The sequence below is a fragment of the Delphinapterus leucas genome, chromosome 7, assembly GCF_059928025.1.
Source record: "Delphinapterus leucas isolate spDelLeu-1000000601 "Yukka" chromosome 7, BTC_Dleu_Yukka2, whole genome shotgun sequence".
Taxonomy (NCBI): domain Eukaryota; kingdom Metazoa; phylum Chordata; class Mammalia; order Artiodactyla; family Monodontidae; genus Delphinapterus; species Delphinapterus leucas.
In genome coordinates, this window is record NC_143135.1 from 24798623 (window position 1) to 24819230 (window position 20608).

The 20608-nt window shown below is 45.2% G+C and overlaps 1 protein-coding gene across 1 annotated transcript in view; it reads right to left on the reverse strand.

The window, feature by feature from the left end:
• The window catches only part of KIAA1549L (KIAA1549 like), a 281195-nt gene that overhangs the window by 22321 nt on the left and 238266 nt on the right, over positions 1 to 20608 (reverse strand). The window contains exon 17 of the mRNA XM_089914969.1: positions 8797 to 9147. Within this exon, the coding sequence (XP_089771095.1) occupies positions 8797 to 9147 (351 nt within the window). The remainder of the gene's footprint in view (positions 1 to 8796; positions 9148 to 20608) is intronic.

The window sequence follows — 20608 nt, forward strand, 5'->3', positions numbered from 1 at the left end:
ACAAAGAGAAGGTCTTAAAAGCAGCCAGAGGAAAAAAAAGGGATGACACCTGTAAAGGGATGACATCACCCAGTCTAAAGGGATGACATTTAGACTGACAGATGACTTTTCAACAGCACCCAGAAGACCATGGTATGCAAAGTGCTCAAAGAAAATAACTGTCAACCTAGAAATGTATCAGCAACAGTAATTTTCCAGAAAAAGAATGAAAAAACATTTGCCCAAATCTAGAGGTACTGGCTGAATCAATATGGAAAGCGACATCACCATGCTGCATTTTCCTTTTTAGCATCAGTAAGCTATTGGGTTGGCCAACAAGTTCGTTTGGGTTTTTCCGTAAGATGTTCCATAAGATGTTTTTTGGCCAACCCAGTATGTATGCTAAGGTAGTATTCAGGGAACCAAAATCTTAAGCTCCACTGGATCCTAAGCTCCTTGCAGTTCAGCAAGAGCATCTTTCTCATCCTGGCTCTCCCGCCTTACCAAGCAAAGTGCTTTGCACCTAGTAGTGCTATATAACTATTTGTTGAATGAATGCTGAGTGAACCAGGAGTCAGGAGACCCAGGCTCTCATCTTGATTCAGCCATTCACATTCTGTAGACATGTCATTCAGTCTCTCTGCATCTCATTTTTCTGTTTTTGGTTTTCCTTGTGAAATACAGCATTGGAGTAGTTCATGAGCTTCCAAACAAACATTACTTTAGCCATGAAACCATTCTGACATGACCTGAATACATAACCAGATTAAAGCAGAACTGCTCTGGTTGAAGTTGGGGGTAGGGATGCCTAGGTGACTTTGGCCCTTTGCTTACTTGCATGATGACACCCTGGGGACCTCCCTGAACCCTATGGTTTTACAGAGTTTGAAAATCATTGTCCCAGAGGTCCTTCCAGCTTTGCATTCCATTATTATCAACAAACCAACAAGTAAGGATATGTCTTTCCCCAAATAGAGAAAGGGGTGTATAGCCCCTCTTCTCTCTTCTGGCCTCTCATGATATCAGTAGAGGAGACAGACAACTTATTTTTATCCCTGGTTCTTGGAAGGCTTATTCTGTAGTCAACACAGTTTTCCAGCCAAGAAAATGCATTTTATGTCTGTCTTGTAACAGTTCACCGAGGAATTGATGAAAAGTTCTGAACTTTTGACAAAAAGTACCAAGGGAGTTTCCTTCTTTGGATGATTTTTCCAGGTACAAAGCAAGACTACACAGGAGATCAAGGTCTCCTTTTGTCTGTATCCTCGGGGCTCCCTGCAGCCACAGAGATCACATAAAAAGCAGAAAGGCTACCTGTGCCCTGTGCTAATGGCTGAGGAAAATCCCCCCAGGAGTGTCTTCCGACCTCCCCCTGTGCGGTTTCCCCATAGTTCTAAGTCGTCCTGGATTCGCATTCTGGCTCCCCTTTCCATGGGCTGCTTTGTGACTAGGATCCCACTAGAAGCTATTGCTCAAAACTGTTACCTAGTTCCAAGTTTCCAGTTCTGTGACAGTGGCCGTGAGGGGCCCAGTCTGGCGCCCAAGGACACCATCTTTTGGGACCCCTGGCCTCTGACTAGAAAGGAGATCACACACTCAGAACTGCAGGCAGTCTTTATAAATAGCTCTCAAGTCTCTGAGGTGGAAGGAGCCTGGATGTGACAAGGATAGGCCACTCTTTGGGCTCAGAGGTTTGGTTGTAAAAGTAGAAGGGAAGGTGACCACAGTTTGCTCAAAGCTCCAGTCCTGATGTCCCTGGGCAGGGGGCGAGGGGGTGGGTCAGGGCCATTCTTTCTAGCAAACCCAGTGGAGAATGAGCCCGGGTGAGACCCACTGTGTGCTGGACCCTCCTTGGGCATGTGCATCCATCCAGAGGGGGAATCTGGTGAAGATCAACCTCAAGGGGTAGCACTAGAGGGGTGACAAGTCAAAGGGGCAGGCTGCAGCTGGAGGAGCAGGTCAGGGGTCTCAGGCTTTGCACTGGTGGGAGCACGAGGAACAACAGGCCAAAGCCCCCCACCCTCATTGGAGGCCCTTGTCCTGTGACAGCAAGTCAGCCTCAGGTTAGAGCGAACGTGCCAATCTTTCCAGTCCTGCTGACAATGCTGGGTTCCACTGCAAGGTGCCCCTTCCACCGCACCGTGCTGACCCTGCGAGTACTGCTCCGGGCACAAGTGTCTAAGTCTGCATGCAGCTACAAGTAACTTTACATCCTGGTGCACAAAGTAGAATCTTCCAGCGGAGAGTTCTTATTTAGTTGAAAACAGAGCGCATTGTAATGGAAGACTGACCCCATGGTGCAAACCCAGTGCTTATCTTGATCTGTCAGTTCACCAGGAGTTACTGATGGAGCAACACTGAGGCTTCCAGGCCCTGGGAATCATAGAAGGTTCAAGTTGGAAAGAGCAGGAGACCACACCTCTTACCTTAACACAGGGAGATATGGAAGCCCAGAGAGGTGAACTGACTCGTTCAAAATCACATAGCCAGTTAAGGGCGCTATCTCGCAATTCTGAGCTAAGGGTGGCGTGATGCAGAGGGCAGGGGTTTGGAGTCAGACAAAACTGGATCTGATTCACTTTGTTGTACAGCAGAAACTAACACAACATTGTAAAACAACTATACTCCAGTTAAAAAAACAAACAAACAAACAAACAAAAAACTGGAGTTGAATCCTGGCTTGATCTTTACCAGCTGCTTGACCTCGAGTAACTTAACTTCTCTGTGTCTGTTTTCTCATTAGGTGATGAAAGGAACAGAATCACACCCCCATTTCAAAGGCTGTTTAGAAGACCCATTTTTATATGTTAATATGACATTTGGCACATAGTGGGTACTCAATAAATGATATTCTCTTCCTTTTGAGACAAGATAATATTTTGATATAGTAATTGTAGTAACCAAGACTTTGCCACCACGGTTCCTTGAATCCAGGGCCCTTCCCCTGCCCCAAGCAGTGAGGGCATCGCACCTTCCTGCCCCAGGGAAGGAAGGCCACCCCCACTAAAGATGGCCCAAGAGCCAACTCTTACGGGCATTTCAAAAGTCCAAGCTACTGAATTGCAAGCATTTAGGATTCTGAGTATCAAAAACCTAAGCCCTTAGAGCACTGAAGGCTGAAGGCTGATGCCAAAACAAGAGATTTGGAAGAAGTGAGGGACTTTTAGACCACTCTGCCCCCTAAACACCCTTAGGTTAGGAAGAAGAGGAGAGCTTAGATGCTGATGGGTCTGGAGAAGCGCCTCAGTCTGGGAGCACAGGGGGGTGGGGAGGTGAGGAGAGAATAAATATAAGGAAGATGCTAGAGAGGGGAGAGGGGCAAGGGTGTGTGTGTGTGCGCGCACGCCCGTGCACGTGGAAGAGAGAGACAGAGAGGGGGAGAGGGGAGAGGCAGAGAGAGAGGGAGAGAGAAGGCTCAAGCATGGGAGGAGGGGAAGGAGGGATCTGGAGAGAGCTTTAAGCAAGAGGACCAGGACACAGCTGTGCTCTACCTGGACTAACACCTGCAGACTAGATGGAAACAAGCAGCTCTCTGGGACGTCAGCCAGATGAGTAGTTAGATGAGAGCAAACTGGGACCAAGTCCTGAAGCCTCCTCCCCACCCTGACCAGGCTTTGCACCATTTAGCTCCCCCTCCCCCGCCCCCCCCAACACACTAAGCTTTAATCAGAGGTGGGGACGGAAACCCTGAACTGAGACTGAACTTTTGGCGCTGGAAGATTACAGGAAAATAAACTCACGTGTCTTGCACACCTGAGTTTGTGAGCTAAGATACATACTCCTCTCCTCCCTCCCTCTCTCCCTTTCCACACAGCCTTCCCGTACAAACTGGTTTTTACTCACTCGAACGATTAAGCTTAGAGGGGTATGCCTTTGCCAGATGCTGGGTACTCTGTTGGTTTTCAAGGGGGGCTTCCTTGGGGCAGTCCAAAGGCAAACAGCCCCAGCCCAGGCTGTCCCAGGTAATACAGAGCGACCCACCTTCGTGGACTCCTGGGAGCTGGAAAACGCTCCATTGTCTGGCTGCTAGCATAAATGATGCCATCTTGGACCCGTTCGGTTCCTCCTGTCCTTCCACTGACCCTACCCAAGACTGTACTGCGTGGTAAATCACTTCTCTGCCATCAAGGGCTTTGTAGTTAATAGATATTATTTAATGACCATTAGGTCCAGGTGGCCTCTACGCTCTGTTACTCTCCAATGATAAAGACCTTCATGATGTAGTCCCCGCACCCACAAGACTAATTACCCACCGTAAGTCTTGACGTAGGAATGCACTCCCTGTCTCCAAGCACATACCCCCATACCCCGGGTTAACTATAAAATTGTCCCAGTAGCCCCTCTGTGGTGTGGAATGCAGCCTGTGAATGCTTCCGGATCGCCATCTGCTCCATCCTACCCTGCATGTAAGTTACCCTATAATACACTGATCCATTGATTAAATGGAGCTACCTGCCTCATTTTTCAGTCTCCAGATACCTTCTCGGTTTGGTGGGTTTCCTCCATCCTTAAGCACCCATCAACACTGCTTGGGGTAGACCCTCTCCCGCTGTTCCACCTTCAGCAAACTGCCAATGACTTCTGTGCATAACTGACATTGAATTCCCATTCCCCCTCCCCCCGTCCTTTCCCGCCCCACCAAACTTGGCCAGATGGGAGCTCAGAACAGATTCAAATTTGATTTGGAGAAACATAAGAAATGCAACGTTTCTTGAAGCCAAGTGTTGGGGTGGATGCAAACTCCTGCCTGATATGCCTGCATATCTCATCATTAATGAAGGTTTCAGAAGGGGATTTTCGGTTTTGTTTTGCTTTGTTTTTGAGGGGAGAGGAGGAAAACGGGCTGTAATATTATTCTCAATTCCATCCTAATGGAGATGTCTCTCCTACAAGGGGCAATGATAGGAATGGACAAAATCCCATCAAACTGGATAAGCTTCCTTATAGGATCACACTCTGAAGTTTAGGAGATTTGAGTTCTCATCAGAGACTAGGACATCCTCTGGCTCACCTGGCCAGAGGGTGGAAAGAGCATGGGCTTTGAAGTTAGAGAGCCCTGAGTTCTAACCCCGTTCTGCCCTTTAGAGCTGTGTCAGCTTGGGCAAGGTTCTTCACTTCTCCAGGCCTCAGTTTCCCATGGAGTACACGGGGATAGTAATGTTGACTTCATAGGGTGGGTGTCAGATCAGAAGAGACAGTAGCACTTAGCTTAATGTCCTGTATACGGCGGGAGCGCAAGAGAGGGCAGCTGGTATTGTGCTATTATTATTGCTATTAGTTGCATCTGTAAGGCCTCTAATGGGGAAGATGCTTTCACCCCGATGCCTTTCTCGGAATCCCTGACACCAACAGGAAGGCTGTAGGATGTTTTCATTCCTCTTGGCACAGACTCATTACGGCTGCTAGCAAAATTGGATTGGTCATTAGGTGTCAAGTCCAATTTCCTCCCAGATTCAAGGGGTAGAATATGATCAAGGGTCTCCTGAACTGCAGTGCAGAAATCCCCAGCTGCCAGCAGTAACCTTCTCCACGATGTACATGCCATCAGCCTGGCCGAGTGCATTTAGAACCACCGGCTTCCCACTATCCTACAGCAGAGCTCAGAGTGCTTCCTTTTTGGAAGCTGAAAAGTAATCACAGTTATCATTCTAAATTGCCACCCTGTCCACTGATTTCCACATTATCATAGCACAGAGGGCTTGGCAAGAACTTGGGTTAAGAATCATCACTGCTACTGTGTATTGTTAGCCATTTCTCTTTTCATTAAAATAAGGACCTCATTTTTTGTTGGCAAAAGGAAACCTTAATAACGAAAGAACTGCCTTTGATGTTGTTCAGTTTGACGGCCCATCTCTCTGCTGTGTTATTTCTCAGTCCATTTCCATTTTTTGGTGGCTTCATTTTTTTAAGTATATGATGCTAATGTTTCTGCCCTTCCTGGCACAACCGCCAACCCTGAATTATAACAAACAGAACCATCCAAGTTTTCATATTCCCACAATGACATTTTTAGATGCTTTTGTTCAATTGAGGCATATGGATGTGGGTTGTGGCATCTTCTTGCCTGTCATTGGAAGACTCAACCCCGTTATTTCAGTTTTTCTCTCTGAAACCCAGATCTCTTCACAGATTCCCAGAATCTGGCCTCCAGCTAGAGAGGCCCAGTCATCCGTGAGAATCATCTTTAAGCAGAAGTGAAGCTTCCTGAGCACAGAGCATGCTCTTAAAAGAATGTAACAGAGTAGAAGGAAAAGAAGATGTCCTCTCAGAACTGTCAGGGAAAGGGAGATAACGAGTGGAACCCAGGGAAAAGAAGAGAATATTTTTATAACAATGACTACCATTTATCCAGTAATTTGATGCGCTAGGCTCCATATGAAGCACTCTGATTAATATCCGCTAACACGTGTTAGGTGCTTACTAAATGCCAGGACCGTGCTGAGCATTTCACACGAATTATCATCCTTTCCTCGCTGCAGCCCTCTTCTCGCCACCATTCTACGGCTGAGGGATCTGAGACTCAGAGTTACGATCGCTGGCTGAGGTCATTCAGCTGGCGAGTGCCGTTCCACTCTGGGCTGAGGGAAAATTCGGGGACATGGTTAATGTCTGGAATCAGGAAGAATGAGCCAATGACACTGAAGTCAGTGTGGACCAGTATAGAGTGGATACAGGTAACTCTCCCCAGGGGACGGCCACTTTAAGAGGTAGGTATAAATGTGGTAAGATTAGAGTGTTTTCTAAATCTCAGTGAGAAAATCCCTTCTTTCCCCCTAAAGAAGAGTACCAATTTAATGGGCAATTAGTTAAGAAAACTGTAATTGTGGAAACTATAATACGACTGTCATGGGAAAGTATTTTAAAGTAACAGATTTGCCAGGCTCAGTGAGCATTTTTCTAACTCTTTCTGAAAAAAAGGATATTTGGAATCTCATCTGATGGGAGCATGGCCAGTGGTGGCCCCCGAGTTGCTGACACTCTTCTGGAAGGCAGTGCTTCTTGAACAGATTCAGAAAAGTTCCATGATGGCAGAGGCAAACTCCTATGGCTGAGATCTGGGCATTGCCCCAAAGTCTTCTATTTTAACTTAAACATTATATTAAGAATTTTGCATTTTATTCTACCCATATCTCAGAAAATGGGATGCGAAAAAACATGTCCCACATTCACTCTATTTCCTTTATTGACTATGCTCTCTGGGTTTGCATATTACAGACTGAGGAAGATGACTCCAATACCAACCAGTTCTCCTTCTGATAATGTCGTACTTCCCCTGAATTGGCTTTTACTTAACGAAAGACCATTAACAGGAAAGACCAGGAAACAAGTATTCTGGCCCACCTGATCATTCAGCATCTCACAGCAAGTTTGTAAGTTAATATTCTTAATAATAAAGTAGTTTTTGTGAGTTTATTCAGCAAGATCTGATCACCCTGGAGTGAACAGACAAAACAGAAATTCTGCACCTGCCGACTTAAGGACAAACCCTTGCAGTGATGATGACCGCACTCAAGCACAAGTGTCCCTGCCCCAAAGGCTCAGTGAAATAAACTTTGGTCTCTCCTGACAGAGTTTTATCAACAGGGAAAGGCTGGGCCAGAGACTGACATTCAAAGAGAGGGCACCGACAGAAAGAGAGACTGAGGGGATTAGGAGAAGTGTGAAGGGGAGACATCTCAGGGACCTGGTCAGGAGGAATCTGGAGCAAAGAATAAGGAAATTCACAGTAGTGTGTAGATTAGGTAGTTATGTAGCATAACAGCAGTTTATTAAGTGCCACTGTAGTGTGTGCTTTGTGGGGGGGTGGTTGGAGTTATCAAAAGGCTCCACAAGCCCATAGGTATCCGGAATAGTCTACTGAAAATGAAAGAATACGATGGAGAGACAATGTAACAGCACAAGGCAGGTTGAGAACATGCACTCTGTCACCAGATGGCCTGGCTTTGGGTCCTGGCTCTGCCCCTTTCTGGCTGTGTGACTTGAACAAGCTGTGTAACCTCAGTTTCCTCATCTGTAAAATAGGGATAAAACTAGTAAACTAGTACCTGTCTCAGAGGCTTGTAGTAAGGACTAAATAAATGAGTTAACATACACATGACACTTAGATCAGTACCTAGTAACAGTGAAGCACTCTATAAATGTTAGCTTTTACTGGGTAATTACATATCACAATGACAATTTATAAAGCTCTATTAATGAGTAACCCTTGGGGATAGGGCATGAAGTATTACAAGGGTGGAATCTATACATATACAAAGCATTGCCTATTATGGTCTGTGGCTTATAAAACTACGTGGTTAATCTTTACAACCACCCTAGGATATCAGTTATTTTTCTTACCTGTTTACTTTACCTGTAGAAAATTTAAGTCTCCAAGTTACAAAGTCAGCTGGGATTCAAAGTTATGGCACCCGCCTCCAGAGCCTCTGCTGGGAGCCACCAGGCTACACGGCCCCCTAACATGGGGCTCTGCAACACGTTCTGACATTTAAACCAGGGCCTTTAAACATGGGGTTGTAGAAAACAACCAGTGCATGAAGAGTGAGGTCAGCCCTTCACAGGAGGGAAGGGAAAAAAAAGGGAAGTCATTCTAAAACATATTACGGTCGGACATAAGGGCTTCCTGTGTGTCTGTGTCCACAGGACTAAAAAGGCTTAGGCTTGGATCCTGGGTGGAGGACGTGTGAAAGCCCAGCGAAGTGTTTCCAAATCCCAAGGTGGCTCATCAGGAAAGTCCCCGCTCTGAAACCCCTGTCGGAACATCCTGGCCGGGGCTGACCTGATGAGGGCAGGCACGCAGAGGGATGTCTGACTTACCGGCCGGGGCAGACTGTACTGGTACATTTCTGGGCGGTAGGTCGGCACCCACTGCACCCCAGCCCTGGGCCGCGTCATGGTCCCAGGAGCGCTGGTCACCACCTCGGAGTAGGGCAGGTGCTGGGCGGAGCCATAGGCCTCTGGGTGCCGGCTCTGGCCTGCGTGTCCTGCGGATGCCAGGCTGAAGGCCTCCTCCAGCAGCATGTGCATCTGTTGCCGGACCTCGTCGATGGAGGGCTGCGAGCTCAGCGTGGAGGTCTCCGAGTGGCCTTTCACCTGCCTCGACCGGGCGTAGCCCCGGGGCTCATTCACTCTGTCAACGTTGGTTTCCTCTATGATTTCAGGCTCAGTCTGTGGGACCAAACAAATGCCCATTGATTTGTTAATGAACTTTCCTTCCCATTAACGATGTCTGTAATTTACTCTAAAACGTTCTGTTTAGGCGCGTGTCATTAGGCATTTGCGCTAATTTATATTAGACCCTAGGCGCCCTCTCCCGCCATTCACACTACAGGGGTAGTCAGCTAGCATTATATCAGTGAGGCCACACTATCTATGTGAACACACACAACTATCTCTGTGAGCTTCAGTTTTCTGGACCTTAAGGAATGCATCAGGCTTTGCTAATTCGCATAATGAGGATGAGAAATGGCTTTTCATTGATGACATTAGTGGTATCCTCTAAAACCTTTCAGAGATGTTCTCCACCCTTAGGCCTTTCAGGTAAAAGAATCTAGAGCATCTTGTAGTCTACACCCCAGGGGCTGGTGTTCTAGACCATAGACTAACCCCCTAAATGGTCCTGTGCCCCAGCCATTGAGGGAATGGCTGGTTGCCTGGTGCCAGTTATCAGAGAGAATAACAAAACCAGACCTCAAAGCGTAGTGCCCCCTGAGTCAGGAGCTCTGGGGTCAGGGCCCAGCAATCGGTGCTTTAACAAGCCCTCCAGGAGATTCTGATGCCTGCTCAAGTTTGAGACCCACTGCTCTAGAATGTTCTTCTGCCTTCTTCCAGTGAACTTTCCATTCGGGGAGCAGTTGCGGTACTCAGATGGGCAGAGAGCTAGGACTTGGTCAGCTTCCAGAGCAGGCTGCCTGGACTGTCTTATGTTTGCCTGCTAATGAACGCTTATTTAATAAGTCTGCATGTGTGGCACATTTTGGTCTGAGACTTGCTTCTGTGATAAAATGATAGTGAGGTTGCACAGACTGGTTAACCCACGTCCACTTCAAGTATGTCCATGGCTACCACTATCTGCTAAAAGAACCTGAGGGTTCTGTGTGAATAAACTGGCATAGATCAGTTTGCCACCCTGCTCTCCATCCATGACACAAGAGACAGCTGTCACTTTAGGAAAGTTAGACAATACAGATAAGCAAGAGGGAAAAAAATAAAGTTCATTTACATTTGGCGTAGTTATTCCATTCCTAAACCTATCTGATTTTGTGTGTACAGTCCTCTTCTGTGAACACATGCCCCTTTAAAAGGATTTATGTATTTATATCCTGGTTCTCGGTGCTTATAATTATTTTACATAGAGTGAATATTTTCCTACCTGGGTTTCACAGCTTAACTGCTGTGTGACTTTGAGCAATGTCTTAGCTTAGGTTGCTCCAAAAAGCAGAACCTGAGACGTACATTTATATACAGATAATTCATTTTGGAAAAGAATTCCTGGGGACTGGGGGCCTAGAATGAGTAAACTGGGGAAGGAAGAAAAGCTAGTCACGGTACTGAGTTAATGATTGCTGTGGGCCACAGAGGCTTAATCCCTCTGGGGACCTCCGAGGAATGAGTCAATGACCCTCCAGAGACTGTCCTTGCACTCTGAGATCTGTGCAGGAGCCAGGTGGGCAGAATGGGGCCCCACGGGTGTCCCACAGAATACTGCAGAGAAGCCTCAGGGCAAAGCCAAGAGATGGGGAACTGTTAGGGTAACACAGTCAAGCTGCTACCGTGCAGGGTGGATGCTGCTGCAATGACCAGATCTAAAAGGCGATCCGAAAAGGTAAAAGGGCAGAAAAGATGTTCCAACCAGGACAGTTACTTAACTTTTTGATGTTTCAGTTTCCTCATCTGTAAAATGAGGATAATAATAAGAACTGCCTCAAAGGGTTTTATAAGGACTGAACAAGATGGTAGAGGTAAAGAGTTTAGAACAGCAGCACATGGTAAAAACACAGGAATAGTAGCTTTTGTTGTTATCATAATTGTCATTATTATTACTTTTATTCATTCAACCACACGTTATTTCTCACGGATAAAGCACTCGGACATATAGGAATGAGCACAGCAAGAAAATGTCATCAGGGAACCCATTCATTAAAGGGACCCCTTCCCTCCTAAAAATCTAGATGTGGGGCTTCCCTGGTGGTGCAGTGGTTGAGAGTCCACCTGCCGATGCAGGGGACACGGGTTCGTGCCCCGGTCTGGGAAGATCCCACATGCCGCAGAGCGGCTAGGCCTGTGAGCCATGGCCGCTGGGCCTGAGCGTCCGGAGCCTGCGCGTCCAGAGCCTGTGCCCCGCAACGGGAGAGGCCACAACAGTGAGAGGCCCGTGTACCACACAAAAAAAATTAAATTAAAAATAATCTAGATGTGGAAGGTCAGAACTACATTATTTTTCATGTTTTAAACATTTATGTACTTTTCTTTGGTATTAATACACACACATTAGAGAATAAAAAATACAGAAAGCATGAAAAAGAAATTAGACATTTCCTGTAATCTTAGCACACAGAATTAGGGCTTGGCTATAGTTCAAGATCAAAAGACAAGATTTTCTGTGGACCTGCAAGTCTAGATTTATCAACGTACATCAACAGTAATTCAGAATACTATTTTTATATTAACGCATGCAAGAACAGGTTATGGAGTAGAGTGCAAAATTACCTTCATAATAATAAACAAGAACTCAAAGACATTTCATGCCTGGGTGTATGCCCCCAGACCCTGGGCTGGGGACGCCCCGGGGCCCTCATGCATCGGGGTTCTTTAGGGAAAGGCTTGAAATCCCTCTCCAGGAAACGTGCTCCCAGTGATACCTTCTAGGGTAGTGAATGCAACTTCTGCAAAAAATTTTCTTACAACGCTTAGAACATTCTGAATGGAATTTCAAAGCCGGAAGGGACTTTAGGAGACCATTTAATTCAAGCCCCATTTTACGGATGAGAAACTCAAGGCCAGAGCGGTTAAGTGACTTACCCAATGTCCACCAGAGGTGGCAATGGCAGAGCCTTGCTCTCCCAGCTCCTGTTCCTTGCACATCTTGCTGCACCCCATTACCTCTCACAGTTCCCTGTCAATGCTGGCTGCTACCCACACACGGCCCTTCCTCCTCACATCCCCAGCCTCCCGGATAAATAATGGATGCTTAGTGCTAAGCCACTCCCAGGTGGAAGATTAATGGTGCTGAGGACGGCTATGATTTTTTCCCACACCTGAGCTGGGCTATGCATTTCCAGTCATACTGGTGGATCGATTATTATGTGAATTTATAGCTGTGACTTCAGCAGGGCAAAAATATATTTCTTAGCAACAACTTCCTACTCACCCATTCTCCCAGGAGCCCTGGGGTGGGGCTGTACTGAGTTGGGGGAGGGGTTCTCCGAGTAAGGCTCAGGGAAGATACTATCTTGGCTGGAGAGGTGGAGACATTCTTCAGAATCCCATTGCATCTACCCCGTTAACACCCCAATGCAAATCAACCTGCGCTTCCCCCCGCCCCGAGTTTTCATTTTGCGTGGGCAGGGAGCTCCCTTTAACTGGAGGGCCAGAGTCATAACCCAAGTATGACCTCAACAGGTTGGTGCTAAAGAACTCCTTTTCCCACTCTTCTCACTTGCTTTTTTAGCCTCCTGATATCTACAGATGGAAACAAGATGAGCTCTCATTATATCCTGGGATTTCCCCTCTTCACACCTGATTTGCTTATTTAATCTTGAGCAAGTCTGGAAGCTCTGCGCCCATTTCACTTGTCTCTCATGAACTTAGCACAAGACACTTGGCATTCAAGAAAGCTTTGTGAAACTGAACCAAAATAAAAAATTCTGTCAATTGCCCATGGAGTAGAAAGAACTTGAGGTTAAGATAAAGAGCCCTCATTCCCTAACAGACTTCCCCCAACACTGCAGAGCCACAGGCGAGCCACGCAAATTCCCTATGCCTCAGGCTCCTCACCTGAAAAATGGGAGTGTTAACCATGGTCTGGGGAAGTCCCTTCTGGTTCTCACATTTACTGTGATTGAGGTTGATTTCTTGGATGCTATCTGCTCTAAGGGAGCCCAGATTCCTCCTACAATCATCGTGCCTGGGGGGAATCTGATGTCCACTCATAAGGGGAATCCCTCCCCACCCTCTGTATCACCTCCTCCCCTATCTCAAAATATCAATATATGAGTAGTGATGTTTGTTCTTTTACTTAACAGATAATCATTGATTTCAACCCTGTGCTTGGCCCTGGGCTGGGATCTGCAGATACAACAATAAATAAGATAGTGTCCCAGCCCTCAAAGAGCTCCCAGTCTATAGAAGGAGACAAATAACAACAACAACAATAATAACAGCGGCTAACATTTACTAATAGCTTATGTGCTAGACACTGTTATAAGTGCTTTATATAGATCCATTTTTTCCTTACAGTAATCTATGAGGCAACAACTATGCCTATCTTTATTTTACAAATGAAGACACTGAGGCATTGAAAGATCAATGCTGCCCATAATTGATGGAGCTGCATTTTGAACCCAGAGAGCCTGATTCCCAGCACCCAAGCTCTTACTCACCACATACATAAACAGGTCCATTACCGTACCACAGATATTGGCTCTGGCAGAGGGATGAACAGATATCTGTGACCAGGGAGACAGACTATAAAATAATAATTGAGGGCTTCCCTGGTGGCACAGTGGTTGAGAGTCCGCCTGCCGATGCAGGGGACACGGGTTCGTGCCCTGGTCCGGGAAGATCCCACATGCCGCGGAGCGGCTGGGCCCGTGAGCCATGGCCGCTGAGCCTGCGCGTGAGGAGCCTGCGCTCCGCAACGGGAGAGGCCACAACAGTGAGAGGCCCACGTACCACAAAAAAATAAAATAAAATAAATAAAAGTAATAATAATTGAGAAAATCTACCTTATTGATTACTATAAAGATGTAAAGCATCAATATGCAAATATCAAGCGCTTAGAAGAGGGTCTGGCAGACACTCCCATATTATCTCCTCCTCCCCACAGTCTGTGGGTTCCTTTAAGGCTGGGTCAGTGTCTTTTTGTTATATCCACAGCCTCCAATTCAGAGCTTAGCCCAAAGCTGAAACCAGTAATTGCCTGTTAAGCAAAAGAACTGAACAGAGCAGGTACTCACAGTTACTTGAGGACCTGTGATATGCTAGCCCTGTGCTGGGTTTTCCACTTGTGGTCCCTCACCAATCCCTGAGGGCCATATGGCTGTACCCGTTTTCCAGATAAGGCGTATGTGTCAACTGGCCTAACCTGCTCCAAGTCCTTCTTCCTAACTTGTACAATTTTGAAAATACCTTTTGCTTTTATTTGACAAAAAGAGGGAGACAGGCACAAAGACACATCTCCCAGTGTTGACTGATGGCTGGCTTGGGTAAAAATGTCAGTGGCGTATCTGGGACAGAGAATATATTTTTAAACCTCCTTAACTTGGAGTTTATCATACTAGCCTCTCCAATCTCATACTCCAGAGAAGCACTGGGGAACTTTTTTTTTTTTAATGATTTTTATAAATTGATCAAGATATACTTCAATAAAAATTCTAAAAAATTAATCAGGGAATGTCTGTTCATGGTAGAAAATTAGAAAACACAGATAAGCAAAAGGAAGAAAATTAAAATCCATTCTAATCCTACCACCAGAAATAACTAATGTTAACATTTTGACCTTTGTGCTTGCCCTTCCAGATGTTTTCTATGCATATGAAATAAGATGAAGATTATGAATGGTGGCACATTACGGACACTCTCCTCTCTACTCCCCCACCTCACCCATCACCCCACCCCAGGCAGCTACAAAGAATGCTGACTTGGCCCAAGTCAGTTTCTCCCTCCTCCTCTTCCAAGGAGAGTTCACCACTTGCCACAAGATTCTCTGGCTTTTGTGATGGAGAACAGGAAGTGGGGGAGGGCAATGAGGCAGAAGCGGAGTGGGCGGCAGGATTTTTTTAGTGAGATTTTGGAGAGAGATGCAAAAGCAGCAATAAAGCATGTGAATGGGAAAGGAATTAAGGAAGTTGAAAAAGTATTACTGGGCATGACTGATAGTTTTCTTGTATCAATATATGAAAATATGAGTAAAGAAGTAGAAGTATTTAAAATCTACTTTTGTCGACATAATTCTTTTGAGTTTAGATACTTTCTCAGAGCCATCTGGGTCATGATTTTATAAACAGAATAATCACACACATATATATTTTATAAATATATATAAATTGAATGTCCCATTATATAAAAATCCTCCTATATATATGAATATATATGGATTTACATATATATATAATGGAATTATATATAATATTTGGAAATCTTTTATACAATATTACAAATAAATATCTGTCAATAAAAATATGTATTTATAGGAAATAACCTTAAAAGAGTTCATAGCATTCTGCTATATCGAGTTTTCAACCTACTTTTTAAATTTTATTTATTTATTTATTTTAATTAATTTATTTATTTTTGGCTACCTTGGGTCTTTGTTGCTGTGCGCGGGCTTTCTCTAGCTGTGGCAAGCGGGGGCTACTCTTCGTTGCGGTGCGCAGGCTTCTCATTGTTGTGGCTTCTCTTGCTGCAGAGCACCGGCTCTAGGCGAGCAGTCTTCAGCAGTTGTGGTACATGGGCTCAGTAGTTGTGGTTCGTGGGCTCTAGAGCGCAGGCTCAGTAGTTGTGGCGCACGGGCTTAGTTGCTCCGCGGCATGTGGGATCTTCCCAGACTAGGGCTCGAACCCTTGTCCCCTGCATTGGCAGGTGGATTCTTAATGACTGCGCCACCAGGGAAGTCCCTACAACCTATTTTTAACTATCCACTATTTTAGGTGGTTTCCCAATATTTTACCATAGAAACAAAGCTGACATATGTATATTGTGATTAAAATTTCGCATATAACCATAAATTTAGCCTTAGGTTAAATTCCTAGAAGTAGAATTACTGGGTTAGAGGAAACGCCCATATTTAAGATTTTGGATATTTATGGTGTTAAGTGAGCTAGGCTGAGACCTGGGAATCTTTGCTGCAGTGTTTGCACCTGGACAAACATCTCCAGCAACAGAATACAAAGAAACTATAAGGGACTAAGAATAACTGCACACAAGTGCAGTTGGGACAAATGATGAACAATAAGATACAAAAAGGACACAAACCATTTCTGAGGGTTCTGCGGACGATCCCCGCACACGGGACCACCAGCGGGGTGGGCAGGCCACCTAAGCCACGCCTCCTGCCCGACCCATTGGATCCGCCCTCACCCTCACCCCACTTAAGGAACCAGCTCACGCCCCCCACCTCAGGGAGTGAGCAAGGGCACGTGTTTCTTGTTCTCACGCCCTCCTGCTGTAGCAGGAGTCCCAAGAAAGTCTTGCCTGAATTCCTAGTCTGGTCTCTTATCAATTTCTATTGAGTAAAGAGACCAAAGACCTGAGCTGGTAATCTAAGTATATCCTCAGCAGCAAAGGCCGCAGGAATTTAGAAGAAATTAACGTCATTTCTTCTTCATACCTGAACACACGGGCCTCTGGGCTTGAGCTTTAGGGTGCCCACCGGATGGAGTAAACATTTGCGATCCTTTCAACACTGTCTAAAAGAGCACACCTGTCTCGCACACCTAGGAAGGCCCACACAGTGGCTGAGTATTCACGTGACACACCATGGGAACAAACTTGAAGGAAATTACAGCCCTGCTAGGAACCCTAATTATCTTCTTTCTGGAAAATATTCCATCATATTGCCTGGTCCTAGAACACATGCTGTAGCCCTAAGACTTCATCAAAATTAAAAACCAGCTTTTTTTTTTTTTATCATACAAGTAATGAAAAGACAAGCCACCAACCAGGAGAAATAGTAGGATTTGTATCCAAAATATATAAGGAATTCCTACAAATAAATAACAAAATGACAATGTCATTTAAAAATTGGGCAAAAGGCTTGAATAGACACCTCATTAAGTAAGGTACATAAAAGTTCAATAAATGTACGAAGAAGTGTTCAACATCATGAGTAATTAGGGAAATTACATCATTTCACATTCACTGGAATGGCTAAAATTCAAAAGATTAATCACAAATGTTGGTGAGATTGAGGAGTAGAATTAGAACTGTCACGATGCTGATGGGAAGGGAAACAGCAGAAATAGTTTGTAAACCTGTTTGCAGTTTCTTAAAAAGTTAAACATACACCTACATTGGGACCCAGAAATTCCACTCCTACATCTTTATCCAAGATAAATAAAAACATATTGCCTTAGTCTGATCCGGCGGCTAGAATAAAATAACACAAACTGGGTGGGTTATAAACAACAAAAATTGATTTCTCATAGTCCTGGAGGTTGGAAGTCCAAGGGTGCCAGCGTGGTTGGGTGAGGGCCCTCTTCCAGGATGCACACTCCTCACTGTATCCTCACATAGAGGAAGGGGCGAGGTTGCTTTGCGGGAATCTCTTTTATAAGGGCGCTAATCCCATTCATGGATTCCACACTCACGACCTGCTCGCCTCCCCAAAGCCCCACCTCCTAATACCAACATATGGGGGTTAGAATTTCAAAGCCTGAATTTTAGGGGGACACACACATTTAGACGACAGTGCCTATGTTCACAAAACATATATGTGAAAATGTTTACAGCAGTTTTTTCCTAGTAGCTCCAAACTGGAAACAACCCAAATGTCCAGCAATAGGATGACGGAGAAATAGTGGTATATTCATACAATGGAATAGTACTCAGCAACAAAACAATCAACTACTGATACATGCAAAAACATCGATAAACTCTGAGCAAGAGAAGTCAGACACAAGAGTACATACCGAATAATTCCATTCATGTGAAATTCAAGAACAGGTAAAGCTATGATAGTAGATATCAGGAAAGTGGTTGCCATCTGAGGTTGTGGTGGTAAGGACTGGCTGAAAGGAGAAATGAGGCAACTTTCCAGAGGTGATGAAAATGCTCTAAATTTTGATTGCACTGGTGGTTACAAGGGTATCTACATTTGTCAAAGCCCATCCAATTGTACACTAAAGACCCGTATACGTTATCATATATAAATTTGGCTTAATGAAACAAACGACATGGGTTGGCATCATAGCTGGTTTGATGGGGATGGTAGGGAAGGCCTCTCTGAAGAGGTGACATTTATGGAGACCTGAAGGAAAATGGGGTGGCCATGTGAAGATCATAGGAAAGCTTATGAAAAGTCCTGAGATGGAAAAAGTTCACAGTATTTGAGGAAGAGAAAAGTAACTGTTATGGGCTGAATTGTGTCCCCATCCGTACCCTGACCCCACAAATTCCTATGTTGAAGTCCTAACTATGACTGTATTTGGTGATAGGGTCTTTACAGAGATAAGTTAAAATGAGGTCATTAGAGTGGGCCCTAATTCAATACGACTGGCAACCTTATAGGAAGAGGAAATTTGGACACAGACATGTAAAGAGGGAAGGCAATGTGAAGACAGGGAGAAGACGACCAGCTAGAAGCCAAGGAGAGAGACCTGGAACAGATCCTTCCCTCACAGCCCTCAGAAGGAAGCCACCCTGCCAACACCTTGATCTCAGGCTTCCAGCCTCCAGAACTGTGAGAAAATAAATGTCAGTTGTTTTAAGTCATCAGGTCTGTGGTACTTTGCGATGGCAGTCCGAGCTGACTAATAAATACATGGACCATGTGGCTGAAGCTCCAACTGTCAGGAGATGTGGCTGGAGAGGCAGGCAGGGGCCAGATCCTGTAGGGTCTTGAAGGCCATGGTAAGAAGGCTGGACTGTCTTCAAAGGGCAATGGGAAAGTGTTGAAGAAATTTAAGCCGGGTTGAAATGTGATTGGAATTTATGGGAGGTCAGTTAGAAGGCTCTTGCAATAATCCAGGCAAGAAGAGATATGGCAGGGGCTTGGATTAGGGTGGTCATGGACAAAGGCGATGCAGCTGAGTTCAAGATGCATTTTGGAGGAGGGCTGATAGGACTTGTAGATAGTGACATGTGGGGATATAGGGAAGGAGTCAGAGCTGAGACCCTTTACCAAGAAAGGGCATCTTGCTACACGGTCTCCTTGATGTTCTCTGAGCTCCTCAAGCACACATCTTCCTCTGGGCGCTTCAACTTGCTATACCTTCTGCCCAGAATGCTCTTCCCCTGGGGGTCAGCCTGGCTGGCTTCCTCACTTCAGGTCCCTGCTCAAAAGTCGCTTCCCCAGAGAGCCCTACTTTGGTCAACCTATGAAGAGCACCTCCTGGTAGTCTATATTTTCTACGTTCTTCTATATTCAATATTCCATCGCCTTGCCCTGCTTTAGGTCCCTCCATAGCGTTTCTGACATTGTGCTGTGTATCTATGGGCTTACGTGTTTGTTATCTGTTCCCCTTGCTGGAATATAAGTGTCATGAGGGTAGGGACTTTGTCATGTGTCCTGTTGCACCCCAGAATGGCGAATAGTAGAACTTTAATAAATGCTCATTGAATGAATGAATGGATGGAAATTAATCTTAAAAGAAGCCTGGAGAATTCCTGCTCAAAAGTCTTTAACAGTAAAAGACAATTCCAAACATCTAAAATGAATTAGGCAGTCTTATCTAGAAAGGAATTGAAGAGGAAGGATGAAGGACTGGGGAAGCCATTTATTCTAGAATTTCTTGAGTTATGAGCCCCAAAGTGGACAGATGTCTTACAAGGTCATACTTTCCAGGACACACAAGTGTGTACAACAGCACTTTGCCCCACCCTGGCACTTCATTTCTGAAGCACAAAAATTTGAAGGTTCTCTCTAAATTTTGTCCCAAAGCCCTGATTGTCAACTCAGTGCCAATCACAGCTCTATCTAACATGGAGAACAGATTCTGAGCAAATTCTGCATCTTCACAGCAAGAGCCCCAAGATCAAGCGTAGGTTTCAGCAAGATACATCTCTGGGCCATATGGCCGTGATGAACTGATCTGGCTCCATGACCATCTTTCTCTCCACCAACAGGGTCCCTTGGGCAACACAAAACTACTGCTTCTCTCTGTTCAATGTCTGCTCTGGCTATTACAGCCCCACTGCAAGTGCTGCTTGTCACTGAGTAAGCAGAGACATTTACAAAGCCACTTGTGAAAACCAAAGTTCAAGGAGTTTTCACTTCCCCTGTGGGGAGAAGAGCTATCACGACACAGGGTCAGCTTCCTCCTGAGCCTACATCTCAAAACCTTCTCTGACAATAGAGGGAGATTGGTATCCCTCAGAACAGATAGTGGGGTTCAGAATAATGGTTAATGATTTCTCTTCTGCAACAGGCTGTACAAAAAGAATTTGTTAAAAATCTCAGCAAAATTTCAAGTTTCACTTTGACTGTCTTCCAAAGGATGACCCACAATCACTTCCAAGCATGCTGTTTCTGTCTCAGATGAGTAGAAAAAACCTTACAGGGTCTCTCATAGATTTCTAAAGAAGAGGGACATTCTTTTTCTTTCTCATCTTCCAAAGAGTGACCCATAATTACACTGAAATTATGGGGATGGACAATCAAGGGTAAAAGAAGGTGTCCAATGTCCTCAGCAAATGGACAAGTCTCAGCTTTACTCGCTGCTCCCAAAGCAAAACGTCTTCATCCTGAAGC